The 27,245-nt window shown below is 44.1% G+C and overlaps 1 protein-coding gene across 1 annotated transcript in view; it reads right to left on the bottom strand.

The window, feature by feature from the left end:
* Positions 1–283: 283 nt before the first annotated feature.
* The window catches only part of LOC140482871 (ALK tyrosine kinase receptor-like), a 1,059,465-nt gene continuing 1,032,503 nt past the window's right edge, over positions 284–27,245 (bottom strand). The window contains exons 26-29 of the mRNA XM_072580591.1: positions 21,409–21,510; positions 14,994–15,128; positions 12,259–12,349; positions 284–9,435 (exon numbers count right to left, since the gene is read on the bottom strand). Coding sequence (XP_072436692.1) covers positions 8,626–9,435; positions 12,259–12,349; positions 14,994–15,128; positions 21,409–21,510 — 1,138 coding nt within the window. The 3' untranslated portion in view covers positions 284–8,625. The remainder of the gene's footprint in view (positions 9,436–12,258; positions 12,350–14,993; positions 15,129–21,408; positions 21,511–27,245) is intronic.

Genomic DNA, 27,245 nt, shown 5'->3' with positions numbered 1-27,245 from the left:
GTACTCAACACATTGATACTGTATGGGATAACACTATTGCTTAAAGTTGCTGGTCCCAGATATTTAATTAAAATTTATTTGTTTATTTTCCCCACTCAGGAAATGAAAAGTTAATTATTTATTTTTTAAGCATAGTAAATACTATTTGCAATGCTCACACTCTGCAAGATACTTCTGCTACTATTTTAAGAAAGGTGTCAACTTTCTTAAAATGTAAAGGCTAATACCTCTATTGAACTAATTGATAAATAAATGTCATACAAATGTACTGAGCATTTTACAGTAATATTGTAATTTCTAGGTTTTATTGATTTTTTAATTTTAACATCCAGCTCTTTTAAAATACATGACTTCAAAACCTATTCATTGTAACTGATAACTATGCTTGGTATGAAACAATCATAGGGCCATGCATCTAATAGTAACTTTACAATGCCAACTGATCACCAGGGAGGAGTTGCAACTGATGACCCCTATGCAGAAAGGTCGCACATTAACACCACCATGTTCTAAGTTATGGAGTATTCAAGCTTGTGACCATGCAGTCAGCATCAACCAATAAGGAATCGGTTTCACCATGGCACAACATTTCTGAACAGTATGGAAACAGACATAATGGACATCTATATTTCTTTAGCGATATCAGAGCCTTCTTTGAGATTGTTAGCTGCCTAGAGCTTGTAGTTCTTGCACCCAAGGTGGAACATGAACTTTGTGAACCTGTTGGTCTCTTTTGGTCAGTTGCAATTCTTTTTCGACTGGCAAGTCAAAAGCTGGCTTCCTGGTTACTAAAAGATTGATCTCTCTGAGGCAGCTGAAGGTCAGACTGTCAAATAACATCCATTTTTTTTAATGAACTTAATACTCTCTCACAGGATTTTCCTTGAATTAAGCAAAGGAATATTTGCATTTACAGAGCATCAAAATATCTCAAAGTGCTTGACACAATTACTTAACGATTAGAGTGCAATAATATGTAGACAAATGTTTTCATAAAGTCAGAACAATTACTGTAAGAAGCAATAACCAGTGTACATACATTCTTATTCTGTACAGACATTCCTGCCCGCACCCCCCCCATACAAATACCAGTTGATGTTGAGATACAAACACATGATTCCCAGTCTCATTTGCTATATCAAGTTAAATATGAAGAAGAGAACATAAATAGGTGAGATAAAATTTAACTTCAGGGATTACAGAGAAAATTGTGCAAAAATTATTTGTAAATGACCTGAATCTGGCTCAGGGCTTATATGTAGCAGAGCAGCTATCATGTTACAACCTAGTGAAAGTCACCCTCGAGTCAATCTTTTGTTCTAACAGCTACAGATGTTTTACTTTGGAGACCTGCTGTAAATGTCAGTAAAGCTGGTGGTGAGATTTCCATCTTCCTTGTTAAATGTTACTAAAATAGATCGAGGAAAGGCATTGAAGCAGACATTACAATAAGGTCAACACACTGATGTACTTTTTGGTGGAGAAGGGAGTAGGGTAAAATTATGAGGTTGATCTGTGGAAATAATTCTGGCTTGTGGGCCCCTAAATTTTTGTTTTGCCATGAAATTAATTTACTCACTTCAGAAACGTAAATGAATATGGAGTAGGGAATGACCAATCCCCAATGCCAGTGCCAGTAACCTATGTACTCACAAACTGAAGCATCTGGAATTAAATCTGCAAGTTTAGACTCTCACCTGAACCTGGCTGAATCACAGATAGGTGGATGAAAGCAGTCGTGCTGGATGGACATAAGTGGTCATTGGCACAAGAAGAACTTGTGGAGGGAAAGCACTGATTTTACTGCTCCTGATTCCAAAAGTAACTTGAAAACAAAACTTGACCTTGATGGACTCCTTTTACTCTGCTTGTCAAAGGAAGCCACCAATGCAGCTTCTGTCAATCCTTACATTTAAATAGTAAATCAGGTTCCAGAGCCTGACCTACAATATTTAAAGAGGATGGAGTACTCTTCAAGTTAAGGTTGAGGACAGTGTTTCTTAATGGTGTTCTAACAGTATTGTACCATGGAAGACCACTAAACCCCAAATATACTAATATTTCTAACTTATCCCAGCTGTTGACTTGAACACAACTCTGTTTCCCTATACAGATGTCACCTGAAATTTCAAGCATTTTCTGTTATTAATTTATCAAACTTGAACTGGGATCGACATGGAAAGGCAACAATCAAGGATATTTAATCTGAACATGTTGCAAATAAAATGCCTCTAAATATTACATTTTTCAAAATACACCAGGAAAAACTCTATTCAGAGAATTTGAGAATTATTCTGAAAAATTTTGTGCATCTACATACTTCTCATGTATGATGCTTCAGGGGCAAATATCCCTAACATCCCATTGGGTTGAAATGGAATTGACACTAGTCCAAAGTGTTGAGATTTTCATAATGAAGCATGGAGACTTGCAAACAAAAAAGAATAATGAAGTTTATGTGTTTAGTCACTTTAACATTCAAATACTAACTGCGTACAGTCATAGAGTCATAGGGATGTACAGCATGGAAACACCCTTCAGTCCAAACCGTCCATGCTGACCAGATATCCCACCCCAATCTAATCCCACTTGCCAGCACCCAGCCCATATCCCTCCAAACCCTTCCTATTCATATACCCATCCAAATGCCTCTGAAATGTTGCAATTGCACTCGCCTCCATCACTTCCTCTGGCAGCTCATTCCATACACGTATCACCCTCTGTGTGAAAAAGTTGCCCTGTAGGTCTCTTTAATATCTTTCCCCTCTCACCCTAAACCTATGCTATTCCAAAATAGCAAAGAATATTAAGAATTCAGAACAACTGAAATCATCATGATGAAAGTTTAGTTGTTAAATGTGGGAAAAAGATATATAGAGGAGTATTGAACATTGTCACATTTAATATGTTATAAATATTAAGATTACTATCTCGTCAGAATCAAAGCTGTATACTCGCTGAGACAACCAAACCAATTTAAGTAGTTCCCAATTAGTTTATTTTCTGGTCAGTCATTATTTATGATCTAAGTCTTCAGAATTACTCATTATAATAAAATTCAGACACTCTGAAATTCCAATCGTACTGTAGATATCCACCAGTTCCTGCAGGCAGAATAGCAAATCCATTAGAATGATGCTACGATAAAAAGGGTTTTCAGATTGGCAACTCAGGATTAACTAGGCTTGAGCAAGCTCCTCAAATGATTGTGCCAAGTGATTAGAACAGAATTAAGCCACTCCAGAGAGCAGAACCACAAAGGTTAGTGCAAGCCAACATTTGGCATCAACATCTCCTCTGGATGTAGGTTCAGACCCTGAAAGTGTGGCTAAGCCTGTGAGAAAGTTAAAATGCTGTCATTTGGAGACAAAGTTAAGTTAACCCAGTGCATGGAAAACTTTAGCAAAGTAAAAGTTGAATGTCACTAAGAGGTGGGAAATTCCACCATTGAGTTTGCCAACCATTTTGAAGCACAAGGTGGAGATCTTGGAACATTTTGACATTCAGGCGTTCTCCACAGAAAGGAAGAGGATGAGAACAGCTGCCTGTCCTGACGTTGAAAAGGTTCAGCTGACGTGGCTTGAGCAAAAGAATGATCCCAACTCTGGTCCAATCCTGCAGGAAAGGGGAATGCCTTGGAAAAGAAGCTGAGCCAAGGAGTTCACCTGCAGGAATGGATGACTGGACTGACTGAAGAGAAGGCACAGTGTGCGGTGAGACTGTGGAGTCATGACAGCAATGACAGAGAATTGGTCATAGAATGGAGACCACATACTGAACGAGTGTGCACCAAGAGACATTTTTAACATGGATGCAACCAGACTGTTGTACTCTCTTTTTTCCAGGTCACACTTTGATGTTTAAAACATGAAATGGTGGAAATTGGAGCAATGAACATATTACTGCACAGGTCTGTGCCACCATGGATAGTACTGAAAAACTACTGCCTTCTGTGATAGGAAGGTCCAAGAAGCCACATTGCATTGCTTTTCAAATGTTAAGACACTATCACCACAGTACAAGGCAATAAAATTGCCTGGAAAACCTCCAGCATCTTTTGGACATGCATCAGGGAAAATGACCATATGTATCAATGGAAGAAAAGAAAGATTATCATTATTACAGACAACTGATCCCACACCCTGGCATCACTGACCTCAAGAGTGAGAGCTGACAATCCTGCCTCCCAAAACCATATCCAAGCTCCAGCCAATGGATCAAGAGGTAATTAGGCATCTGAAACCCACTACTGGATTATTAAGGGTATTGATAAGGAATAGGAATACACCTACTGTTACAGAGGCCAATGTTCATGAGAGGGTGTGGAATAGAACAGAATCCCGACAGTATGGAAACAGGTCATTTGGCCCAACAAGTCCACACCAACCCTCTGAAGAGTAACCCACCCAGACCCATTCCCCTACCCCATTACTCTACATTTACCCCTGACTAATGCACCTAACCTACACATCCCTTAACACTCTTGGCAATTTAGCATGGTCAATTCACCTAACCTGCACATGCGATGAAACGAGACCATCCAGAGAAAATCCACACAGACACGGTGAGAATGTGCAAACTCCACACAATCATTGAAGGCTGGAATCGAACCCTGGTCCCTGGTGTGCTGAAGCAAAAGTGCTAATCATGGCTATTGTGCTGCCCATGGTACGGGAAGCAACAATTGCCAACAGATTGAACTGCACTGGATTTAAACAGGTTACAACTGCACAAGACAGCAAGGTTGAAGAGGTATAGGATGAAGTCACCCAATCCTTGAAGCTTTTTTGGCTCATCTTCAGAAGGCTGGTGAAGAAATTCCAGCAGAAACAGCTATGGAAAATGACATTGAGATAGATGATACTGTACATTAACCAACTGGAACTGTAGATGCAACATGTTCTTTAACAATGGAGCCTGAGGAGGTAGGAGCTAATGACCCTGATTAATGCAATAAATGCCAGTCTGTTTCAAGGCAGTAGAGATGCCCTGACATCTCACACTACAGGACAAAAACACAGACAACATGACTGACTGCACTGACAACACAACAGACTGTAGTAAACTCATCCAAAGTTGGAATGTTAAGCAGAAAAAGATTGCAGAGTTTTTAAGATATGGACAAACTGAAAAATAAACACACTTTTTACATATTTAGTGCTTTGTTGTGTTTAATGTTTTTTTTATTTTCTTTTGCCATACACTGCATTTGTAGGCAAATTGGGTTGCAAAGGGGGCTCCTCAGCTATCTCAAAGCTCTACTTTATACAACATTATGGGTACATCCCTTGCCCTTCAACTCATTTTAATTTCACTATACATTAACTTTGGCTTCTGGAATCATTGTGTCTACATACTTTTTTTTACAGGTGTTGGCTTGTTGAAAATATTGCTTGGTAAAGAGTTTAAAGAGAATTTAGACAGTTCCCAATTTAGCAGGAATTGGAGAGAAATGGATTTTGGAATGGAAATGATGAATGAATGGTCTCATAAGATCTTACATGATGGGCTAACTACAAGAATGTTTGATACTACCAAATGGCTTTTACCTTTCCTGTAGGCTGTGACTGTAATGCTTTGTTTTATTTTTCCAGTGGACCACCATTGGAAACTTGAGTGAGCAGGTGGGAATCTGCAGAAGGTCCAGAATATAAGCTTGAATCTAGATGCAGCAGATACCGGTCAAATTTTCCATTTGAATTTGTAAGAGTTAGAATGTCCAGCTGCCCTTTTCAGACCAATGAAGTTTGGAAGGTCATGGTTTGAGGCTGAAGTTGAGACTTCCATACATTGGGAGTTGTTACAACCTTAGTCTTGAAGAAGATCAATATTTGTAGTCAGCGTAATTATACTGGACTCCTTGTGGGATATCTATGGGACCACCTTGGGGTTCTCTGCCAAAAAGAGGTACAGACCCTGAAGATTAAAATCAATTTTAGCTTAAATGAATATATGCCCACTTATAAAGGGAAAAAAAGAATCCAAGCATGAACTACTTTCTAAACAGTGAGAAAATTCATAAAGCCAAAGTACAAAGGGATCTGGGAGTGCTAGTCGAGGATTCTCTAAAGGTAAACATGCAGGTTGAATCCGTGATTAAGAAAGCGAATGCAATGTTGTCATTTATCTCAAGAGGGTTGGAATATCAAAGCACTGTTGTGCTACTGAGACTTTATAAACCTCTGGTTAGGCCCCATTTGGAGTACTGTGTCCAGTTTTGGTCCCCACACCTCAGGAAGGACATACTGGCACCGGAGCGCATCCAGCGGAGATTCACAAGGATGATCCCTGGAATGGTAGGTCTAACATATGAGGAACGGCTGAGGATCCTGGGATTGTATTCTTTGGAGTTTAGAAAATTAAGGGGAGATCTAATAGAAACTTACAAGATAATACATGGCTTGGAAAGGGTGGACGCTAGGAAATAGTTTCCTTTAGGTGAGGAGACTAGGACCCTTGGACACAGCCTTAGAATTAGAGGGGGTCAATTCAGAACAGAAATGCGGAGACATTTCTTTAGCCAGAGAGTGGTGGGCCTGTGGAATTCATTGCCACAGAGTGCAGTGGAGGCTGGGATGCTAAGTGTCTTCAAGGCAGAGATTGATAAATTCTTGATGTCACAAGGAATTAAGGGCTACTGGGAGAATGTGGGTAAGTGGAGTTGAAATGCCCATCAGCCATGATTGAATGGCGGAGTGGGCTCAATGGGCCAAATGGCCTTACTTCCACTCCTATGTCTTATGGAAGCTGAGGGGATGTCATTTACTGGTTTCCTGGTGAGTTGGAGGGGAATGGAACACAATCCAAGGCCAGGCACCCACCACCCTATGTAAGAACACCTTGGGGTCGGATGTACTCCTGAAAACTGTCACCAGTGTGAGAGTGCCTGGTACCTGTGTGCAGATTAAGTTATCATTCACTGATCCCTACAGTTAAGTGCGATCAGTAGCAGAGATAAGCGATGAGTGAGATTGTACCATAATTTAGAAAGTATTGAATTTCTTTGCTCTCTCTTTGATTTTGTATAAAGAACTTCTCACATTAGTCTGCTACATTATGACAGCAGCTTGTTTGCAAAATTATTCAATTGACTATAAAGTAGAGTCATAGAGATGTACAGCATGGAAACAGACCCTTCAGTCCAACCCGTCCATGCCGACCAGATATCCCAACCCAATCTAGTTACACCTGCCAGCACCTGGCCCATATCCCTCCAAACCCTTCCTATTCATATACCCATCCAGATGCCTTTTAAATGTTGCAATTGTACGAGCTTCCACCACATCCTCTGGCAGCTCATTCCATACACGTACCACCCTCTGTGTGAAAAGGTTGCCCCTTAGGTCTCTTTTATAATCTTTCCCCTCTCATCCTAAACCTACGTCCTTTAGTTCTGGACTCCCCCAACCCAGGGAAAAGACCTTGTCTATTTACCCTATCCACGCCCCTCATGATTTTATAAACCTCTACAAGGTCACCTCTCAGCCTCTGACGCTCCAGGGAAAACAGCCCCAGCCTGTTCAGCCTCTCCCTGTAGCTCAGATCCTCCAACTGTGGCAACATCCTTGTAAATCTATTCTGAACCCTTTCAAGTTTCACAACATCTTTCTGATAGGAAGGAGACCAGAATTGCACGCAATATTCCAAAAGTGGCCAAACCAATGTCCTGTACAGCCGCAACATGACCTCCATGTACTCAATACTCTGACCAATAAAGGAAAGCATACCAAATACTTTCTTCACAATTCTATCTACCTGCAACTCCACTTTCAAGGAGCTATGAACTTGCACTCCAAGATCTCTTTGTTCAGCAACGCTCCCTAGGACCTTACCATTTAATGTATAAGACATGCTAAGATTTGCTTTCCTAAAATGCAGCATCTTGCATTTATCTACATTAAACTTCATCTACCACTCCTCAGCCCATTGGCCCATCTGATCAAGATCCCGTTGTAATGAGGTAACCTCCTTCGCTGTCCACTACACCTCCAATTTTGGAGTCATCTGCAAACTTACTAACTTTATCTCTTATGCTCACATCCAAATCATTTATATAAATGACAAAAAGTAGTGGAAGTACTTTGAGACACATTGAAATACTGAGATTGTGAAAGGTGTTGTATAAATGCGAGATTGTTCTTTTAAGATCCTAACGATCCTCCTCAGTTTTCAAACTTAATCATCTCTCTACCTTGGAGCAACTTGATTGTGCTAGTGAGCAAAGGGACATAGTGACATGGCAAGTAAGAGACCGCTGCACAATCCAGAAAAAAAATACAAGTGGAGAACTTGATGCAGTACACGTTGTCTGTTGTGGAATCTTTACTCAAAAACACTATCATAGTTGAAAAGTTACTGTAAAATTCTAAATTATCTCAGTTGGTGTTGCAGTGGCTTTTGTATATTTGTGACCTCAGCCCTGGATTACCTGTACATGGGCCTGATATCTTCACATGCATTAACAGCACTGAGTTTACCTCACATTCACATGTGGTTCTCACCATATTTTCAGCTTAAAATAAAAACTCTGCTCTAGTCCTGTATGCCAAACAGTACTTGCTGCTGCTTTTTAGTTTGGTTGGTGTGATACTTGTTCAAGTAGAACCACCTGTTTGTTTTGCTTATTTACAGTATAGTGACATTTACATCCTCTGCGAGAGAGAGTCCTGAGTCCCAAGTGGGTATATTGGCAACCGGGTGAACACGTGGGTCCTGCTGAGCAGGTAAACCTTTACTAATATGTGAGTTGTAATCTTCTTTACGAGTAGCACAAACAGACGGAGCTTCCAGAGACAATCCCTGTTGTTGCTGCTGCTGCTGCTGCTGGAATGCATAACTCACATTCCCACAAGGAAAATGCTGCAGGCGGAATAGAGGCACATCCAATGTATTGGCGACAAGAGAAGAAGGTTCTAATACAACAGCAGAGGCCTGTGGCCTGGAATTTGGGATGGTAGTAGAAGAACTGCCACTGGCATGGAAACCAGAATCTTCCCTTTCTGGTGGTCTGTTGTCAGTCAAAGTATTGTTGTTTTGCACGATAGGTTTTTCTGTGAACCATGACCCATATGTAGGGTTCCAGAGGTTGGTAGGTTTTTTCCGGGAGCCCCTACCTTGTTGCAAAGCAGAAGAGTTGTTCATTTGTGAGTACGTCTTGTTGATATGAGACCCATCCTCAGCTGGCCCTCCGGTATGTACAACGGCAGAATCGTTGGGAACAAATTTGACCCGATGTTCACCAAGGCAGAGGTTGGTTGGACGCTGGGGTGGCAGGGCGAGATCAGTGGATGCTCCTTGGCTCTCGGTTTCTTGTGCTGGTGAAACTAAAAGAGGCGCTAGTCCGTCAGGATCATCTGGGCGCACGGGAACATTTCCTTCTTCTTCTGCTGGAGGCCCATATTCTACAGGCAAGGAAGTGTTTATTACATCAGGATCCTAGGATAAAGCACAAATAAAACATTATTAAAGACTGGCTCTCAGGTCGCACGGCAAACCTGTGACTTAAATACACCCCCACAAAGCACACCGTAACATAAGTGGAGCTCTTGGTAAAATGAGCAATCAGGCCCTGTTTCCCAGATGAGCAAAAGAATTCGACAGTTAGATGTTTGTTAAAGGTTCCTCCATTAGAAGCTACCCAAGGGGTCATACTCTCAGTACCACCTTCAGAAAGGAAAATTATCTAAAATATTAAGTGTTACTTAGAGGTGTCTATAATTTTTTTCAGTTTATTAAACATCCTATTTTCTCCTTTCTGACTATCCCAACAACCATGATGCTCATTTTACTTAAGTTAAACATCACACAACACCAGGTTATAGTCCAACAGGTTTAATTGGAAGCACTAGCTTTCGGAGCGTCGCTCTACAACGACCTGATGAAGGAGTGTCGCTCCGAAAGCTAGTGTGCTTCCAATTAAACCTGTTGGACTATAACCTGGTGTTGTGTGATTTTTAATTTTGTACACCCCAGTCTAACACCGGCATCTCCAAATCATCTTATTTAATGAATATTACTCTCTTCAAAATGGTACCATCTGAGTATTGTTGTCTCTCACTGGTTGGAAGGAATCAGGTTAAAATGACATCAATCTATGAGCAATGACACTGGATGTGCACCAGTTGGACATAATCAAAAGGGGTGCATCCACCTATTCTGTCGTGCGGGATCGTATTCCCACTTGGTTAAATGGCTTTGATCTCCCTCCTGTTTTGAAGCATTGTTCCTCAAAGTAGTTTCTTGGTTCTTGGCTGTTTAATTATCTGGCCTTTTGATTTAAAAAATGAACGTCTTCATGCTTACTCCCTCCCCTCTGTTTCTTTTGACTGTTGTCAATTGGTTATGAGGCTCTGCCTCTGATATTCATTCCGAGGTCAAGTGTGTGGGATTAGGAGAGATCTTGGTTCTGTGACCAAACCTTTGAGTTGAGGAGAAACTTCTTCACCAAAAGGATTGTGAATGTATGGAATTCATTGCCCAATGGAGCAATTGAGTCAACCTCGTTGAAAGTTTTTACAGCAAAGATGGATAGATTTTTGGACAGCAAAGGAACTAAGGGTTATGATGAGCAGGTGGGTGCGTGGAGCTGAGTCCATGAAAATGTCAGCCATGATCCTATTGAATGGTGGAGCAGGCTCAACTAGCCAGATGGCCTACTCCTGCTCCCAGTTCTTATATTCTTATGTAAAAACATTTGCCTGCAAATCGATTTTCAGTCCAAGTTAGTTTACAGATTTGGCTGGGTGACTCAGGAAACACCTCAGAAGCTGCCAGGTCCTGAGGAAGGCCTGTTGGAGTTCCAGTATCATGATCAAAATTTAAACTAAAGTCTAAAATAGGAAGTATTCTATCTGCTCACCATCCTGCACCCCTCTTTCCGTGCTCTTCCATTCACCCCTTATACCCCTTTGCCAATTTCATGTCTAGTTTTGCCCAATGCCCTTTCCCCCCTGCAGCTTACCAAGTCAACTCATTGAGGGACATATGCACATAGCAGAAAAAAAACAAAATTAAATTTCTATATTGCAGGAAACACTCCATTGAGAAATGCACCCTGATTCATAAACATATATTTTGGAACTGGTTGACATTGTTTTGGCGGGTTGAAACTTGCTGTCACTTGCTGACATGTTGGACACTTCTCAGCATTCATGTAACTTTCACGCAAACGTTTATCCAGTTAGCTGCCCCAAAGCACATGTAATGTCCCATTCTAAAATTGATGCCAAATTCCAACCGTAAAGGATTCTTGACACCCACCTCCAAAGGAGTTCTGACTCTCACCTCCAAGGTATTCTGGGACTAGGGCTAACCAAAAGAAACGCATTGTGAACAAACATGTTCTGATCTGATCCCCGTACTCCAACTTCCAGATACCAGGGTCTCCAAAATCTGAATTAGTGAAGTTAGCTGGTCATTTAAGCAGCTACTTCCCTCTAGCAGTTGTGCATGTATAAACAATGGACCACCCCCCCCCAATCCTACCCCTGTGAAAATGAAAAATGCTGGGTTTAGTGCCTGAATGTCTCAACTTCATCCAGTGCTTTTGCTGCAAGAGAGAAATGCTCACACTACTTATTGGTGCAAATCAGGACCTATTAGTTCAAGTCCCACCACTACAACTTTTGAATGTGAACTCACAAGCAAATAACCTCCTGCTGCTCTGAACCTTCTATGTCTCTCCAGTCCTACACTAACAGCCTCTGGTCAACCCATGAATGTAATGAATAAATGCTAGATGGGCAGCTTTGTGTGCAACTCAAAAGCAAGTTTAAGGTTTCTCCACTTCACAATTTGAGAAAAAAAACAGAACTCCCTTTTCATACTAAAGAAATAGATATGAATTTAATGAATTAGCACTTTTCACTTCTCTAATATTTACGGTATGATCTGATTTTCTTTTGAATTCTTTCTGTGTCTCTATATTATAATTTCATCAGAGTGTTAGTACAATCGGAATTCTTCTCTATAAGTTGGAAGTATGAATTATGAACTGGAACTATTGATTTTGATAATGATCTTTCCCCCCATTTCCTTTCATCTAGCTGAATAATAATCACATAAACAACTTATCTTAAATTTCATGAACTCCCATTTTTGCCCCCTATAAAGATCCTTAGTGGAACAGTTCTGGAAGTCTTGGTTGATTAGATCATCACATTATCCTCAAAGTATGCCAATCTTAGAGCTGGTGGACTCCAAAATCCTAGATAAATGTAACCTCACCTGAGAAAAATCACGTATACCCATAAAGGTTACCTGTGTGCAATAATCAATTCTTTCCAATATTGTTGCAAAGTTAGGTCTGTCTTCAGGCTGGTGCTGCCAACACTGAGTCATTATTCGATACCTGAAATATTAAGAGTTAAAGTAGGAAGAAGTGAGTGGTATCTATTAAGAAGTGAGTGGTATCTATTAATATTTGTTCAGTTAGTAGTTCATATATTTTTCCTTTTAGTATTGTGATGACTTCCACTGAAGGGCTTTATTTTTCAAATATGTGTTACAAAAAGAAACGTAACTATTGATGTGAATCTCAATAGTCTGATGTGTCACCAGTATACGCTGTAACAAACTTAAGCCCAAAGTAAGATTGCCTCATTCCACCTTAGTGGCCTGTGACAACATAGTGCCTTATGGAAGCTGTATTGTTTTTTTAAAATGTGGCATGAAGTGATTTGTGGGAATAGCTATTGCCACTGCCCAGTTCCTTCTTTAAGAGGCATTTTCAGATTGACCCTTCAAGCAGCAGTAATGGATTACTGGGCATAATCTTTTTTTAAGAATCACCTACAACAGCATTTGTGGAAGCAACAGACATTAAGGTTTGCAAGAACTTTCACCAGTAACAAAGGAAGACTCAAAGCTGAAACCACAAGCCCGCCCTCTCCCTTGCCCCATCCTGCCCTTGTCAAGTTTGGACTTGGGAAAAGGTGGCAGCCCTACATTAAAGTTACTTGAATGGGGCTACTGACAAATTAAAGAGTAGAGGACAATACTATAACACTTCAAAGTTAGATCTGTGGACACAAACACAGCTATACTTTGACATGTTAATTATGCATTTCATTCTTAAAGAGTTCCCAATATAACCACTACAGGAACAAATATATAAATCAGCTTGCAAATTCCCCTTAATTACAAAGAGTTAGTTAATGTGAAATGTTGTCTATCTGTGCACCATTAGCCCTGTCAATGCTGTGGGTGTGATGAGGACACGTAGATTACTTATTAAACTGGATCCCAGACTCTCTAATTACTCCTTCATTCTCATGTGACATATCAAGATAACAATAAAATATTCCAAGATTACTTATTCTCAGTAGTTAAAGCAAAAGTGATTTCATTTCTCTTGTTTGTCACTTTTTCTTATTTTGGAATGGACTTCAGAAACACAAATGTTGCTTAAAATACTTGTTGGATGAAAATGTGCTAATTCTTGGAGTTGATATGACTGAGCGTGGTTATATACCAAGTTTAAATATCTAACCAGTATATACAATCAACCCTTTTATGCTTGAGTCAAGTTAGATACTTTTAATAAATAAGTTTTCAACTCTGATTAATTACTGAGACGAGGGGTAGGAATTTCTCCTGAAAACAAAAGATGTTGGAAATCACAGGCAGATAGACAGGAGGCTGGGAGAACACAGAAGGCCAGGCAGCATCGGGAGGTGGAGAAGTCAATGTTTCAGGTGTAACCCTTCATCAGGACTCACAGGAAATCACAGGCAGCATCCATGGAGAGAAAGCAAACTAATGAGCTGATGTGGAGAGAGGACATTTATGCTGTAGTGGGGGTGTGGGGGTTGTGGAGTGCTGGGGGAGAAAGGATGTTGATAGTTCAGATTAAGTGATCGAAATGTGAGCATGGCAGAACAATGGTGTGTCTAACTGACAGACTGGAAAGAACAGGCAGGAGGCCAGGCAGCATCAGGACGTGAAGAATTCGATGTTTGCGTGTAACCCTTTTATACCCAAAATGTCAACTTCTGCACCTCCTGATGCTGCCTGGCTTGCTGTGTTCTTCCAGACTCCTGCCTGTCTGCCTTGGATTCCAGCATTTGTGGTTTTTCTGTCTCTGGACTGAAAAGAACAGGGATGGGGAGGGGGAGGGGAGAAGAGTGACAGAGAATGCAACAAGCAAAGCTAAAAGAAAGGGAAGAAATGGGAGTGAGTTCAGAAACCTGAAGGTATTGAGCTCAATATTGAGTCCAGAAGGTTGTAAGGTGCCTAGTCTGAAGATGAGATGCTGTTCCTCCAGTTTGTGCTGTGATTGACTGCAACACTGCAACATGCCGAGGACAGACCAGTGGGCATGCAAGAGGAACACCGTGTTAAAGTGACCAGTAATGGGAAGGTTGGGGTCATGTTTGTGTACGTCATGACCCCCAGTGTCAGGGTGAAGTAGGGTTCAATATGCTGCACAGTGCGAGAAAAAACACGCAGCATTGAATGACCAAGTAGTGGCTAGAGGGTGAGCTTAGTGTCTGCTTGAGAACAGTGAGCAGGAGCTCTCAAAGGGAGATGTCCACTAGGACATTCTCCAGCACTGCAAAAGCAGAGGGCTGTCTCTCCCAGAATGACAGAGAGGGCTGCGCCTCTAGGTAGAGGTGCTACCTCTCCAAAATTTTTAACTTGTAAACTTTAAAAATTACCTCCGCAGCCAGGACACCTAGTAGGGGTAACCTGCAGATGTAGCCAGGCAGGAAGTGGGGGGAGGTAGAGGTGGGGCTCAAAACCTGGTTGGGAACGGCCACAGATTTTCCCCTGTCATTAAGGGCTCAAAGCTGTCTGGAAAGTTCTTTCTAATCTCTGACAATATGCTTTAATTGGCCTATTCCTGTGCTGTGCTGTTCTATGTTCTAATTGCAGTGAAATGTCATTAACGCTGAGAGAAGATCAAACGACCGCACAGACTCAAACAACCTGACATACCGAGATAGAATTTCTAGGGGAACAGATGCATAACAATTTGATAGTAATTTACGTACACAGGACCAGGGCAGTTTTTGGGTGGATCCATTCGACCACCACTTGTGACAAATTCCAGTACTTCCTGGTTACTCTTGCTGGGATACGGCATGTACCCAAGTGAAAAGATTTCCCACAGTAACACTCCAAAGGACCTGCAAAGAAACAGCAAATCTCAGCCTGTTCCAAGTTGTGTCACCAAGTTAAAGTCCTCCATTTTAATTCTTGATCATAATTTACATAAATTAACCGGTTTCCACCCTCCTTTACATTGTCTCATGAGGCACTGATCCACTAGCAGGTGAGAATACAATTGGTCAAGCAAGAGATTTCCTTGCCTCTGTGAGAAGTGCACACCATGCGTTCACAATACCATCCCCATCAATCTTCAGGCATTTGACTCTTCCCGATAAATGCTAACAGTAAATAAGGGTTCGCCCCTTACCATGGAGCAAAAATGAATTTAAAAAGACATCGCAATGAATATATAGGACAGATCTATTAAATTACAAATAATCTTAATTTAAAAACACCAGCTGATATGAAAAAAGATACGTTTGGGAACCAAAAGGTACTAACTAAAAATCAATTTTGAGACGGACGAGAGGCCGGTGTGGGGAGGGGAGTCCCAGACTAGGGCGTGTCACAGGGAGGGGAGTCCCAGACTAGAGGGTGTCATGGGGAGGGGCGTCCCAGACTAGTGACTGTCACAGGGAGGGGAGTCCCAGACTGGGGGGTGTCATGGGGAGGGGGGTCCCAGCCAAGTGTTGTCACGGGGAGAGGAGTCCAAGACTAGGGGGTATAGTGGGGAGAAGAGTCCCAGACTCGTGGGTGTCCCAGGGAGGGGAGTCCTAGACTAGGTTGTGTCGCAGGGAGGCGAGTCCCAGACTAGGGGGTGTCACGAGGCGAGGAGTCCTAGACTAGGGGGTGTCACGGGGTGGGGAGTCCCAAACTAGGGGGTGTCACCGGGATGGCAGTCCCAGACATGGGGCTGTCATGGGGAGGGGAGTCCCAGACTAGGGAGTGTCATGGGGAGGGGAGTCCCAGACTGGCGGTTGTTGTGGGGAGGGGAGTCCCAGACTACGGGTCTCATGGAAAGGGGAGTCCCAGACTAGGGGGTGTCATGGGGAGTGGAATCCAAGATTAGGGGGTGTCGTGGGGAGGGGATGTCAGACTAGGGGGTGTCACAGGGATGGGAGTCCCAGCCCTGGGGGTGTCGTGGGGAGGGGAGACCCAGACTAGGGACTGTCGTGGGGAGTGGAGTCCCAGACTAGGGGGTATTGTGGGGAGAGGATTCCAGATGGGGGAGTGTCACGGGGAGTGGAGTCCCAGACAAGGGCGTGTCGTGCGGATGGGAGTCCCAGACTAGGGACTGTCGTGGGGAGTGGAGTCCCAGACTAGGGGGTATCGTGGGGAGTGGATTCCAGATGGGGGAGTGTCACGGGGAGGGGAGTCCCAGACGAGCGTGTCGTGCGGATGGGAGTCCCAGACTAGGTGGTGTCATGGGGAGTGGAGTCGCAGACTAGGGTGTGTCACAGGGAGGCAAGTCCCAGACTAGAGGGTGTGACAGGGCGGGGAGTCCCAGACTCGGGGGTGTCACAGGGAGGGGAGTCCCAGACTAGGGGGTGTCACAGGGAGGCAAGTCCCAGACTAGGGGTGTGACGGGAAGGGGAGTCCCAGACTAGAGGTTGTTACGGGGAGGGGTGTCCCAGACTAGGGGGTATCATGGAGAGTTGGCTCCCAGCCAAGTGGAGGCATGGGGAGGGGAGACCCAGACTAGGAGGTGTCACGGGGAGGGGAGTCTCCGTCTAGGGGGTGTCACAGGGAGGGGAGTCCCTGACTGGGGGGTGTCACAGGGAGGAGAGTCCCAGACTAGGGACTGTCATGGGGAGGGGAGTCCCAGACTAGGGGGTGTCATGGGGAGGGGAGTCCCAGACTCGGGAGTGTCATGGAGAGGGGAGTCCCAGACTAGGGTCTGTCACGGGGAGGGGAGTCCCAGACTAGAGAGTGTCGTGGGGAGGGGAGTCCCAGACTAGGGGATGTCACGGGGAAGGGAGTCCCAGACTAGGGGGTGTCACAGGGAGGCAAGTCCCAGACTAGGGGTGTGACGGGAAGGGGAGTCCCGGACTAGAGGATGTTACGGGGAGGGGTGTCCCAGACTAGGGGGTATCATGGAGAGTTGGCTCCCAGCCAAGTGGAGGCATGGGGAGGGGAGACCCAGACTAGGAGGTGTCACGGGGAGGGGAGTCTCCGTCTAGGGGGTGTCACAGGGAGGGGAGTCCCTGACTGGGGGGTGTCACAGGGAGGAGAGTCCCAGACTAGGGACTGTCATGGGGAGGGGAGTCCCAGACTAGGGGGTGTCATGGGGAGGGGAGTCCCAGACTCGGGAGTGTCATGGAGAGGGGAGTCCCAGACTAGGGTCTGTCACGGGGAGGGGAGTCCCAGACTAGAGAGTGTCGTGGGGAGGGGAGTCCCAGACTAGGGGATGTCACGGGGAAGGGAGTCCCAGACTAGGGGGTGTCACAGGGAGGCAAGTCCCAGACTAGGGGTGTGACGGGAAGGGGAGTCCCGGACTAGAGGATGTTACGGGGAGGGGCGTCCCAGACTAGGGACGGTTACGAGGAGCGGGGTCCCAGACTAGGGGGTGTCACGTGGAGGGGACTCCCAGACTAGGGAGTGTCACGGGGAGGGGCATCCCAGACTAGGGAGTGTTATGGGGAGGGGGGTCCCAGACTAGGGGGTGTTATGGAGAGTTGGCTCCCAGCCAAGTGGAGTCATGGGGAGGGGGGTCCCAGACTAGGGGGTGTCACGGGGGGGGGGGGGGGGGGAACTCCCAGACTAGGGCGTGTCACAGGGAGGGGAGTCCCAGACTAGGGGGTGTCACGGGGGGGGGACTCCCAGACTAGGGCGTGTCACAGGGAAGCGAGCCCCAGACTAGGGTCTGTCACAGGGAGGGGAGTCCCAGACTAGGGGGGGGTGTCACGGGGAGGGGAATCCCAGACTAGGGTCTGTCACGGGGAGGGGAGTCCCAGACTGGAGGGTGTCACGGGGAGGGGAATCCCAGACTAGGTAGTGTCACAGGGAGGGGAGTCGCAGACTAGGGGGTGTCACATGGAAGGGAGACCCAGACTAGGGGTGTCACGGGGAGGGGAGGCCGAGAGTAGGGGGTGTCACAGGGAGTGGAGTCCCTGACTAGGGGGTGTCACAAGGAGGGGAGTCGCAGACTAGGGGGTGTCATGGCAAGGGGACTCCCAGACTAGGGACAGTCATGGTGAGGGGAGTCCCAGACTATGGGGTGTTGTGGGGAGGGGAGTCCCAGACTATGGGGTGTTGTGGGGAGGGGAGTCCCAGACTAGGTACTGTCATGGGGAGGGGAGTCCCAGACTAGGGGGTGTCATGGGGAGGGTAGTCCCAGACTCGGGAGTGTCAGGAAGAGGGGAGGCCCAGATTATGGGATGTTGTGGGGTGCGGAGTCCCAGACTAGGGACTGTCGCAGGGAGGGGAGTCCCAGACTAGGGGGTGTCACGGGGAGGGGAGTCCCAGACTAGGGACTGTCACGGGGAGGGGAGTCCCAGACTAGGGGGTGTCATGGGGAGGGGACACCCAGACTATGGGGTGTCTTGGGGAGCGGAGTCCTGGACTAGGGTCTGTTGCAGGGAGGGGAGTCCCAGATTCGGGGCTATCGCAGGGAGGGGAGTCCTGGACTAAATCTAATTCCATTCAAATCAAATGTATTTTTATTGCTCGTATTCTGTTTCCCTTTCATGTGAACCTGTGAATTTTTCAAGGGCACTTTTGTGCTTTTTAAGATGGTGATGTTCAGTCCGAAGGAATAAGTTCCCAGTATCAGCATTAAATGGAGTTTCAGCTGCAGCAGTGGAATTTCATTTTGCTATAGACAAGCTGTCTTTTCGAGCTTTCATAGAATCATAGAATCAGACAATGCAGAAGACCCCAATTGACCCATCCAGTCTGTATTGCTAAATAAGCACTACCTCCTACACTTGTCCCACTTTCCCACACCAGGCCCATAGCCTCGAATGTTATGCCACTCACATCCTCATTAAAGTATTTTTTAAAGGTTGTGAAGTTGCCCACTTCAACTAACCTCCTAGGCAGTGTAACCCAGACACATATTGACCTCTGGGTGAAGAAGATTTCCCCGAAATCCACTCTAACTGCCTGCTTTCACTTTAAAATGATGCTGCCTTATTATTGCCCCTTCAACTAAGGGGCGCAGAAAAATTCTATTCACTTTGTCCAACTCCATCATAATTTTATACACCTCCCTCAAGTCTTTCCCTCAACTTTCTCTGTTCCTCTGAGGTTATCCAGCCTTTCTTCATTGTTGAGATGCTCCATTCCAGGCAACATCCCAGTACATCTCCTTTGCACACTCTCCAGTACATTCACATCCTTCCTATAATGTGGTGATCAGAACTGCACACAGTACTCCAACTGTGGCCTAAGTAAAGCTCTGTGTAGCTCCAGCATGACTTCCCTGCTCCCTTGCCTTGACTAATAACTTGTTAACTGCCTTCTTAACCCGGCCTGCTACCTTCAGGGATCTGTGCATAAGCACCCCAAGATCTCTGTTTCTCTGAGCTTCCTAGTGGGTTGCCAGTCATTGAGTACTCCCTTGTCTTGTAACTTCTTCCAAAGTGCCATCACTTTACAGTTATCAGGGTTAAATTCCATCTGCCATTGACCTGCCCTTCTGACCGTTTATATCCTCCTGTAGCCTAACACCTTCTTCCTCACTGGGAACCATCTGCCCAATATTTGTGTCATTCACAAACTTATTTATTGTCTCCCCCACATTCTCATCTACATTGTTTATGACGATCACAAACAATAAGGCACCCAGCATTGATTCCTGTGGTATGCCACTATACACTGGGCACCAGTCACACAAACAGCCCCATAAAACTACTTTCTGTCTCCTGTCCCTGAGCCAATTTCAAATCCAACTGACGAAGTTACCCTGGATCCTGTGAGCTGCTTTGTCAGTTTCCCATGTTGCACCTTGTCAAAGGCCTTGCTAAAATCCATATAAACTACATCACTTGCCCTTGCCTCATTCAAATACTTGGTCACCTTGTTGAAAAATTCCACCAGGTTTTTTAGACATGACGTCCCCTGACAAAACCATGCTGACCACCCCTGATCAAACCTTGCCTCTCGAAATGGAGATTAATTTCTCCCTCACTATTCTTTCCAATTGTTGTTCTACCAGTGACGTTAGCCTCACTGGTCTATAGTTCCCTGGTCTTGTAAAGTGAAACCATATTAGCTGTCTTCCAGGTCCCCCATGGCCAAAGTTAGTTTGCAAATTTAATTCAGTGCCTGGGTACAACATCTCACACGAAAGCCTGGGGTACAATTCACCTGGACCTGGGGATTCATCCACTTTTAAATCCACCAAAACCTCCCTTCCCTCCTTGCTTATCACATCAATTTGCTCAAGAGCTTCACTGTCCACATCCTTGAATCCTCCATCTCCAGAGTAAAGTGAAGTGAAGATGTGAAGTGCTCTTTAACACTCTACCAATATCATCCAGTTTAAAGCACTGATTGCCCCTTGATCACTAATCGGCCCTACTCTATCACTTGTTATTCTCTTTCGCTTGATATACTTGAAGAATATTTTGGGATTCTCCATAACCTTGCCTTCCCCTGTTTTCCCATATCACCTCTTTGCTCACATAATTGCTTTCTTGAGCTCCCCCTGCATTTTCTATACTCTTCTAGGGCCTCCGTTGTTTTGCTTCCTTTGTACTTTACTCAACTGTTTTCTTTGACTTTCAACCCCTCCTGACCCTAGTTCATCGTACCTCTTTACCCTACACGAGCTAGAAACAGTTCCACAACAGTCAATTCTGAAGATTCTATCCCCTTGTGCATTCCCTTTTCTTTTGCCTAATATTCCATAGTCATTACTTCAGTTGTCTTGGTCCCACTCTCTGCAATTCCTTCCTTTTAAAACCACTGCATACTTGCCTCTCTTGGACACCCTTCCCCCTTCAGCTCAGTACCTGTTCCCTTCATGTACCTGTGAAGTACCTTGGGACAGTTCTTTGAACTAAAGGCATTATTTTAATGTAGTTTATTGTGGTTGACTGAGATTACCAACTGAGACCCAAATTAATCTGAGCTGTAGTGCGCTTGCTTTCTAGGAATGGGTAGAGATTGCTGAAATGTGATGCATTTCATATAATGAGCATGGTGAAAGGACCGTGCTTATAATGGACTGCTACTCTGTAGAAACTATTGGAAAATCTTTCTTTTTCCTTTGTCAGTTGTGGGTCTGTGATTAAGCTGTCAGCACAGTAAAGCTTGTTAAAGTTACTAACCTGAGGTAAGTTAATTCAGTTGTTACCTTAACCTTTCCTTTTACTCTTTTTTTTCAGGAACCATGCGCTCAAACACACATACCAAGTATCTGTTTTTGAAGTAAATATTCCTTCCATGAAGGCCTCTGGTGGCATCCATTTCACTGGGAGCATGGCACGACCACCCTTTCTGTAATAACTAGCCCTGTGGAATCAAACACAAACAAATATGACCCTTCTGTGTGATAGATGTTAAAGGAAGTGTCTAACATATTGACAGTAAAGTGGTAGTTCAGCAAACCAGCCAGTGAAAGTTATCTCTGCTTTTTCTCAGCGTTTAAAGTAAATTCAAACAGTTTCATATATTACTGTGATCAGCCGTACTTTGCAGGCAAAACTGAATATGTTTCATACTTCATAGCATAATATGGCTACTTGGATTGATATTTAAGCCTTGCTTTATGTATAATGCTGCAAGCTTTGAATAACTTGTTGATCTAAAAGGAAATGCTACATTAATGTATATTAATACATCACTTATGTAGATCAAACGCTGACAAAAATATGATACAGCTGTTCTTTCCCAGAGCAAAAGAAGCTTTCATAAATATTTTTTCAATTTGTACACAGAATAGTTACTCTACTGGAAGCACAAAATGTTCTGGTTTTGGCATTTCATTTTCAGATAACAATGAAGATGTCAATGCAGCTATTTGGTGGGTTAGTACCTCTGTTAGGAGAGCAGACAGAGGAATTTCAAATAATCATTGACATTGTGGACTAGGATCCCACAGGATGACCTTGAAGTCTGGGCGTATAAAATGTCTGTCATGGATAGTTTTTAAAAATGGATAATTAACTGCTGCATTCACTGGCTATACGAAATAATAAGCCATTGTCCCAAAAGGAACGTAATGGTTTAACGTTAGATTGAAAATTTAATTTGCACAACCTTTAAAAGTGAACTTAAAAGGTTAAAAGAATAAAACAGTGATAAATTATTCTGCTCACATAATCAATTGCCCAAAAATTGACAAAATGATTGAGTTAAAATTAATGATGTAAGGCTATAACTTCCTTCATTCACTAATATCAGCAAAATAAAGTGGGAAACCTTTTGTCAAAATTAGCAAATATACTTCACTGCAATACAACAGAAACTGTTGTAATTCCTGCATCACTATTGCTCACTTTCTTAGATTATTTCAATTATTTATTGATATACATCAATCCATTTTCACCCACTCCTATGATTAGTCACAACAAGGTTAATTTATAAGTGATTCCCTCTCGTGTGGATTACATTCTCCTAACCAAAACAAACTTGCATTTTAAAGGAGTTAACAAAGAGTTTAGTTGTCGCAGAGTCAATTGTATGGCACAGACACAGACCCTTTGGTCCAACTCGTCCGTCCCGACCAGATATCCGAAACTGATCAAGTCCAAACTGCCAGCATTTGGCCCATTTTCCTCTAAACCCTTCCTATTCATATATCCATCCCGATGCCTTCTAAATAATGTAATTGTACTAGCCTCCACCACATCCCGTGGCAGCTCATTCCATAAACACACCACTCTCTCGGTGGAATGAGCTGTTAAATGCTAAGTGAAACAATAACGTTACACATGCACACAGATCAGAAAAGAGAGGTTAATCCAACCAAAAGGTGAATGTTAAAAATTATATGCACTAGACTGAGTCTTTCATGAAGAGTATACAGTCAAACATGGCAGCTGTTACGGCATCATTTGCTGATATTGTTGATGTTGGGAGTTTATCAGTTGAACAAGGTTCTTGGCTTTGCAGGCTGAGTGGAATTTTTTTGTCTTGGTTCCTTTCAATGGTGCCTGGCAGCACTCAGAGTGACAGTCATTCTTTGAACCTGTTGTAGGGGTGCTTAATTGCTATTCTCAAAGCTGTGATCTTCACAAGACACTAATTCACAGTTTAGGAGATCAGGCCACTAACATACAGAGACCAGGTTTTAAGCTTGTTTGTTTGGAATGGCGAAAATGCAAATATGGCTCACATCTAGATTGCCTGTTTTCACTCTGAGATACTCGCAGGATTACAGTTCAATTTGTCAAGCATTTTCACTCTTTGAAATTCTTTGACACCTGCAGGTGTGACTTTCCAGAGTTCTTTTCCAGGCAGCCACTGGATTTACATCCCCAGTCACTTTAGCTATATCAGTCCTCTTTCAAAACACCCATTATGATCTGTGATAATGACACCACCTACATCTGTTAACCTTTGGTTTCTTTGCGAGACTATATTTCGTGCGAGAGTATACTATAGGCTAGAGTTGCAGTTTTAGGGAGTTTCATAGAGTGTTTCACTCTGTGTGAGTTGAGCAGGTTTTCTTATGCTATTCTGTGCAGCTCACTTCACTATGTAAGTCCCATGCCTCTATTGGCACTCACCAGCAATGGGAGTTCACATTCCTCCGGAATTTCTGCTACCACTGCCATATTTAAACTGTACATCAGGACAACTGCCGCAAAACAGGAACGGTCTCTTGCAGTTGCATTATGGTAAGAATTGCCATGGAGATGGTTGACAGAGACAAGGTGGTAGCCCAATGTTCTGGTAGGGGTCTGGAGGTCCTGTTGGACAGGTTAGTGGAGAAGTGGGCCATCCACTTTCCTATAGGCTGCTAGCAGAGACCACAGCACCATTCCCTACCAGCCTGGTCTGATGGTCACCAGTATCAATGCGTGGTCCACAGTCCAGAGGATCACCCAGCAATGCAGGTCAAAGAGCTTTTCAACTCCATCTTTGAAAAGACAAGCATCTTCCCTCTGCTACCTTACACTTATTCTAATTCTACTGTGCACCTACTTCACACTGAGGCTCATGCTCTATCACTCTTACTGTTGCTTGCAACATCATCGCTCATTTCACTGATGTCCACCTTGATCTCTCAGACTATGAACCCCACATTCCTTCCGCGCCTCAGTCACTCACTCACTTGGCACACCTCCCCTTCTTTCCCACACCTGCACAAAAAGCTGTGCTTTCCACGTTGATCACATTCAATTGTCTCATTCCAAGAGAAAACAACCCAGAATAGGCTGGAGAGGGTGAAGGAAGATGATTAGATGGCCAAAAGTCATCCCATCAACCCCCACACCATCACCACCACTACCACCACCACCATGGACTTGTCTCCTTGTCTTAGCAGGAGATGACTGTGACCATTCATATGGTGACGCCCAAGACCTCCAAACTGTGGCAAGTAAAATTCATTGGCAGGGGATTTCAAGCTAAGGATTGTATTTTTAAGGTGAGAGGAAAAAGGCTCAAAAAAGATATGTGGAAATTTTTTTTATACAGAGAGTGGTTTGCGTTTGGAAGGAACTTTCAGAGGATGTGCTGGACTTTGGTTTGATTTATTGTTGTCACAGGCACCTAAATAGAGTGAAAAGGTTTGTTTTGTGAGCAGTGTACGGAGATTATAGTATGCAAGGATGGCCCGGTGGCTCAGTGGTTAGCACTGCTGCCTCACAGCACCAGGGACATGGTTCGATACCAGCCTTGGGCGACTGTCTGTGTGGAGTTTGTATATTCTCCCCGTGTCTGCATGGGTTTCCTCTGGGTGCTCTGGTTTCCTCCCAGTCACAAAGATGTGCAGGTTAGGTGGATTGGTTATGGGAAATGCAGGGTTAAAGCGATAGAGTGGTGGTGGTGGGGAAATGGGTCTAGATGGGACCCTTTTCAGAGGGTCAGTGTGACTTGATGGGCTGAATGGCCTGCTTACACATTATAAGGATTCTATGAACTAGGACAGATAACAGGGTGCTTAGACAGATTGAGGAATACAAGGTTACAGCTGCACAGGAGGTGTACAAAGCAAGATCAACATTGGATTTGAAATTAGAGAGGTCCATTCAGCAGTCTAGTAACAGTAGGGAAGAAGCTGTTCTCAAACCTGTGGGTAAGTGTGTTTAGGCTTCTGTATTTTCTGCCGGGGTGGGAGGAATCCATGGCACGAAAAGTGTAGATGGAGTCAATGGATGGGAGATGGACTGGGCTGCGTTCATAATTTTCATAATTTTCTGTGGTTTCTTATGGTCCTGGGCAGGCCGTGATGCACCTGGATAGAATGCTTTCTATGGTGCATCTGTAAAAGTTGCTGGAGATCTTATGGACATGCCAAATTTCCTTAGCTTCCTGAGGAAGAAGAGACATTGTTGTGCTTTCTTGACCATCACAGCTACATGAGAGATCCAGGACAGATTGCTGATTATTGTTACTCCTAGGAACTTGACACTCCCAACCCTCTCCATCTCAGCTGCATTGATGGAGATGGGGATATGCCCTTGTCCTTTCTTCCTGAAGTCAATGACCAGTTCTTTTGTTTTACCGACATTGAGATAGAGATTGTTATCATTGCACCATGACACCAAGCATTCTATTTCCTTCCCATATTCTGACTCATCATTATTTTAATATGTCAGCATACTTGTAGATGGTATTCATACAAAATTTGGCAACAAGGTCGTGAGTGTACAGGGAGTACATTAGGGGCAACATTAGAGTAGTGTTGGAAAAGCACAGCAAGTCAGGCAGCATCTGAGGAGCAGGAGAATCGACGTTTTGGGCCAAAGCCCTTTATCAGGAATTATTAAGGGGCTGAGAATACATCCTTGCGGGGCTGCAGTGTTGAGGATTATTGTGGGGGATGTTCTGTTGTCCATCTTCACTGATTGTGGTCTGTGGGTTGGGAAGTTGAGGATCTGGTTGCAGAGGTTGGAGCTGAGACCTAGGTCTCAGAGCTTTGAGATTAGTTTGGTTGGGATTAAAGTATTGAAGGCAGAGCTGTAGTCGATAAGTAGGAGCCTGACATAGGTATTTTTATTATCCAGATGTTCCAGAGATGAACGTAGGGCGAGGGAAATGGCTTCTGCTGTGGACCTGTTTCATCAGGAGGCAAACTGCAGGGGCTCGAGGCAGGCTGGGAGGATAGAGTTAATGTGGGCCATGACCATCTTCTTGAAGCACTTCAGGTCCGAGCCACTGGGCGGTTGTCATTGAGGCATGTTGCATATGTTTTCTTGCTTTTACAGTCACAATGTTTAAAAGACATTTAGATAAGTACCTGAATAAGAAATGTGTGGAGGGATATGGGCCAAGTGCAGGCAGGTGGGATTAGTTTAGTTTGGGATTAAGTTCAGCATGGACTGGTTGGAACAAAGGGTATGTTGCTGTGCTGTATGACTCTACGACTTTCTGACTTTCTAAGTGCCATGCTGCTTTCCCATTATCATCACTGCAAATGTATCCTTAATGTGCCCAAACTCCTACCAATTAATCTCAACTCATTCTCTCTCGGCGCCTGCAGGCATCAGCCGCATCAGGTGCCCATCAATGCTAACCACAATGGTGCTGCCTCTGACATGCATTCCTCTGGCTTTCACCATGGATAGGCTGGCAGCTGCTACGTAGACCCAGGTATAGTACTGGCAGTATCTGTTGGGTATTGGCATGGACCCAGGATTAAGGATGGAATGAAACATAGGTAGCATTTCATGGGGCAAGTTGCTCAGCCTCTCATCTAGGTGTTCCCCTCACCAAACTGCCATGTTATTTTCTGCATTGCTGTCCCCATCAAACTGATCAGCTTTGATTTTTCTCATGTTCCCACCCAAATCTTTTATTTAACTGCTATCCTCTCCAAGTTACCCTCAAGCCACAAACATATAACTTAGTTATCACAAAGATAGCTATGCCCTGAGGCCCCTCGAAGTCAGGGCCATGGAGGCCATCAATGATCTCCCTCCCACAGTATCCCTTGCCCTCCCATGCTCTGTCATCATCTCCCCTCCCATACAGGTTGAGTTGTTCCTCACTTCACAATTATTGTCCCCTCTGCATCCCAGCATGCTACCTTCAATCTCCAAAGTTAATTTTCCCAGTTTCCCACCACAGCACTGTAC

This window comes from Chiloscyllium punctatum, chromosome 11 (genome assembly GCF_047496795.1).
Source record: "Chiloscyllium punctatum isolate Juve2018m chromosome 11, sChiPun1.3, whole genome shotgun sequence".
NCBI lineage: Eukaryota > Metazoa > Chordata > Chondrichthyes > Orectolobiformes > Hemiscylliidae > Chiloscyllium > Chiloscyllium punctatum.
The sequence above is the reverse complement of the archived record's forward strand: the minus strand, read 5'-3'. Positions and strand labels throughout refer to the sequence as shown.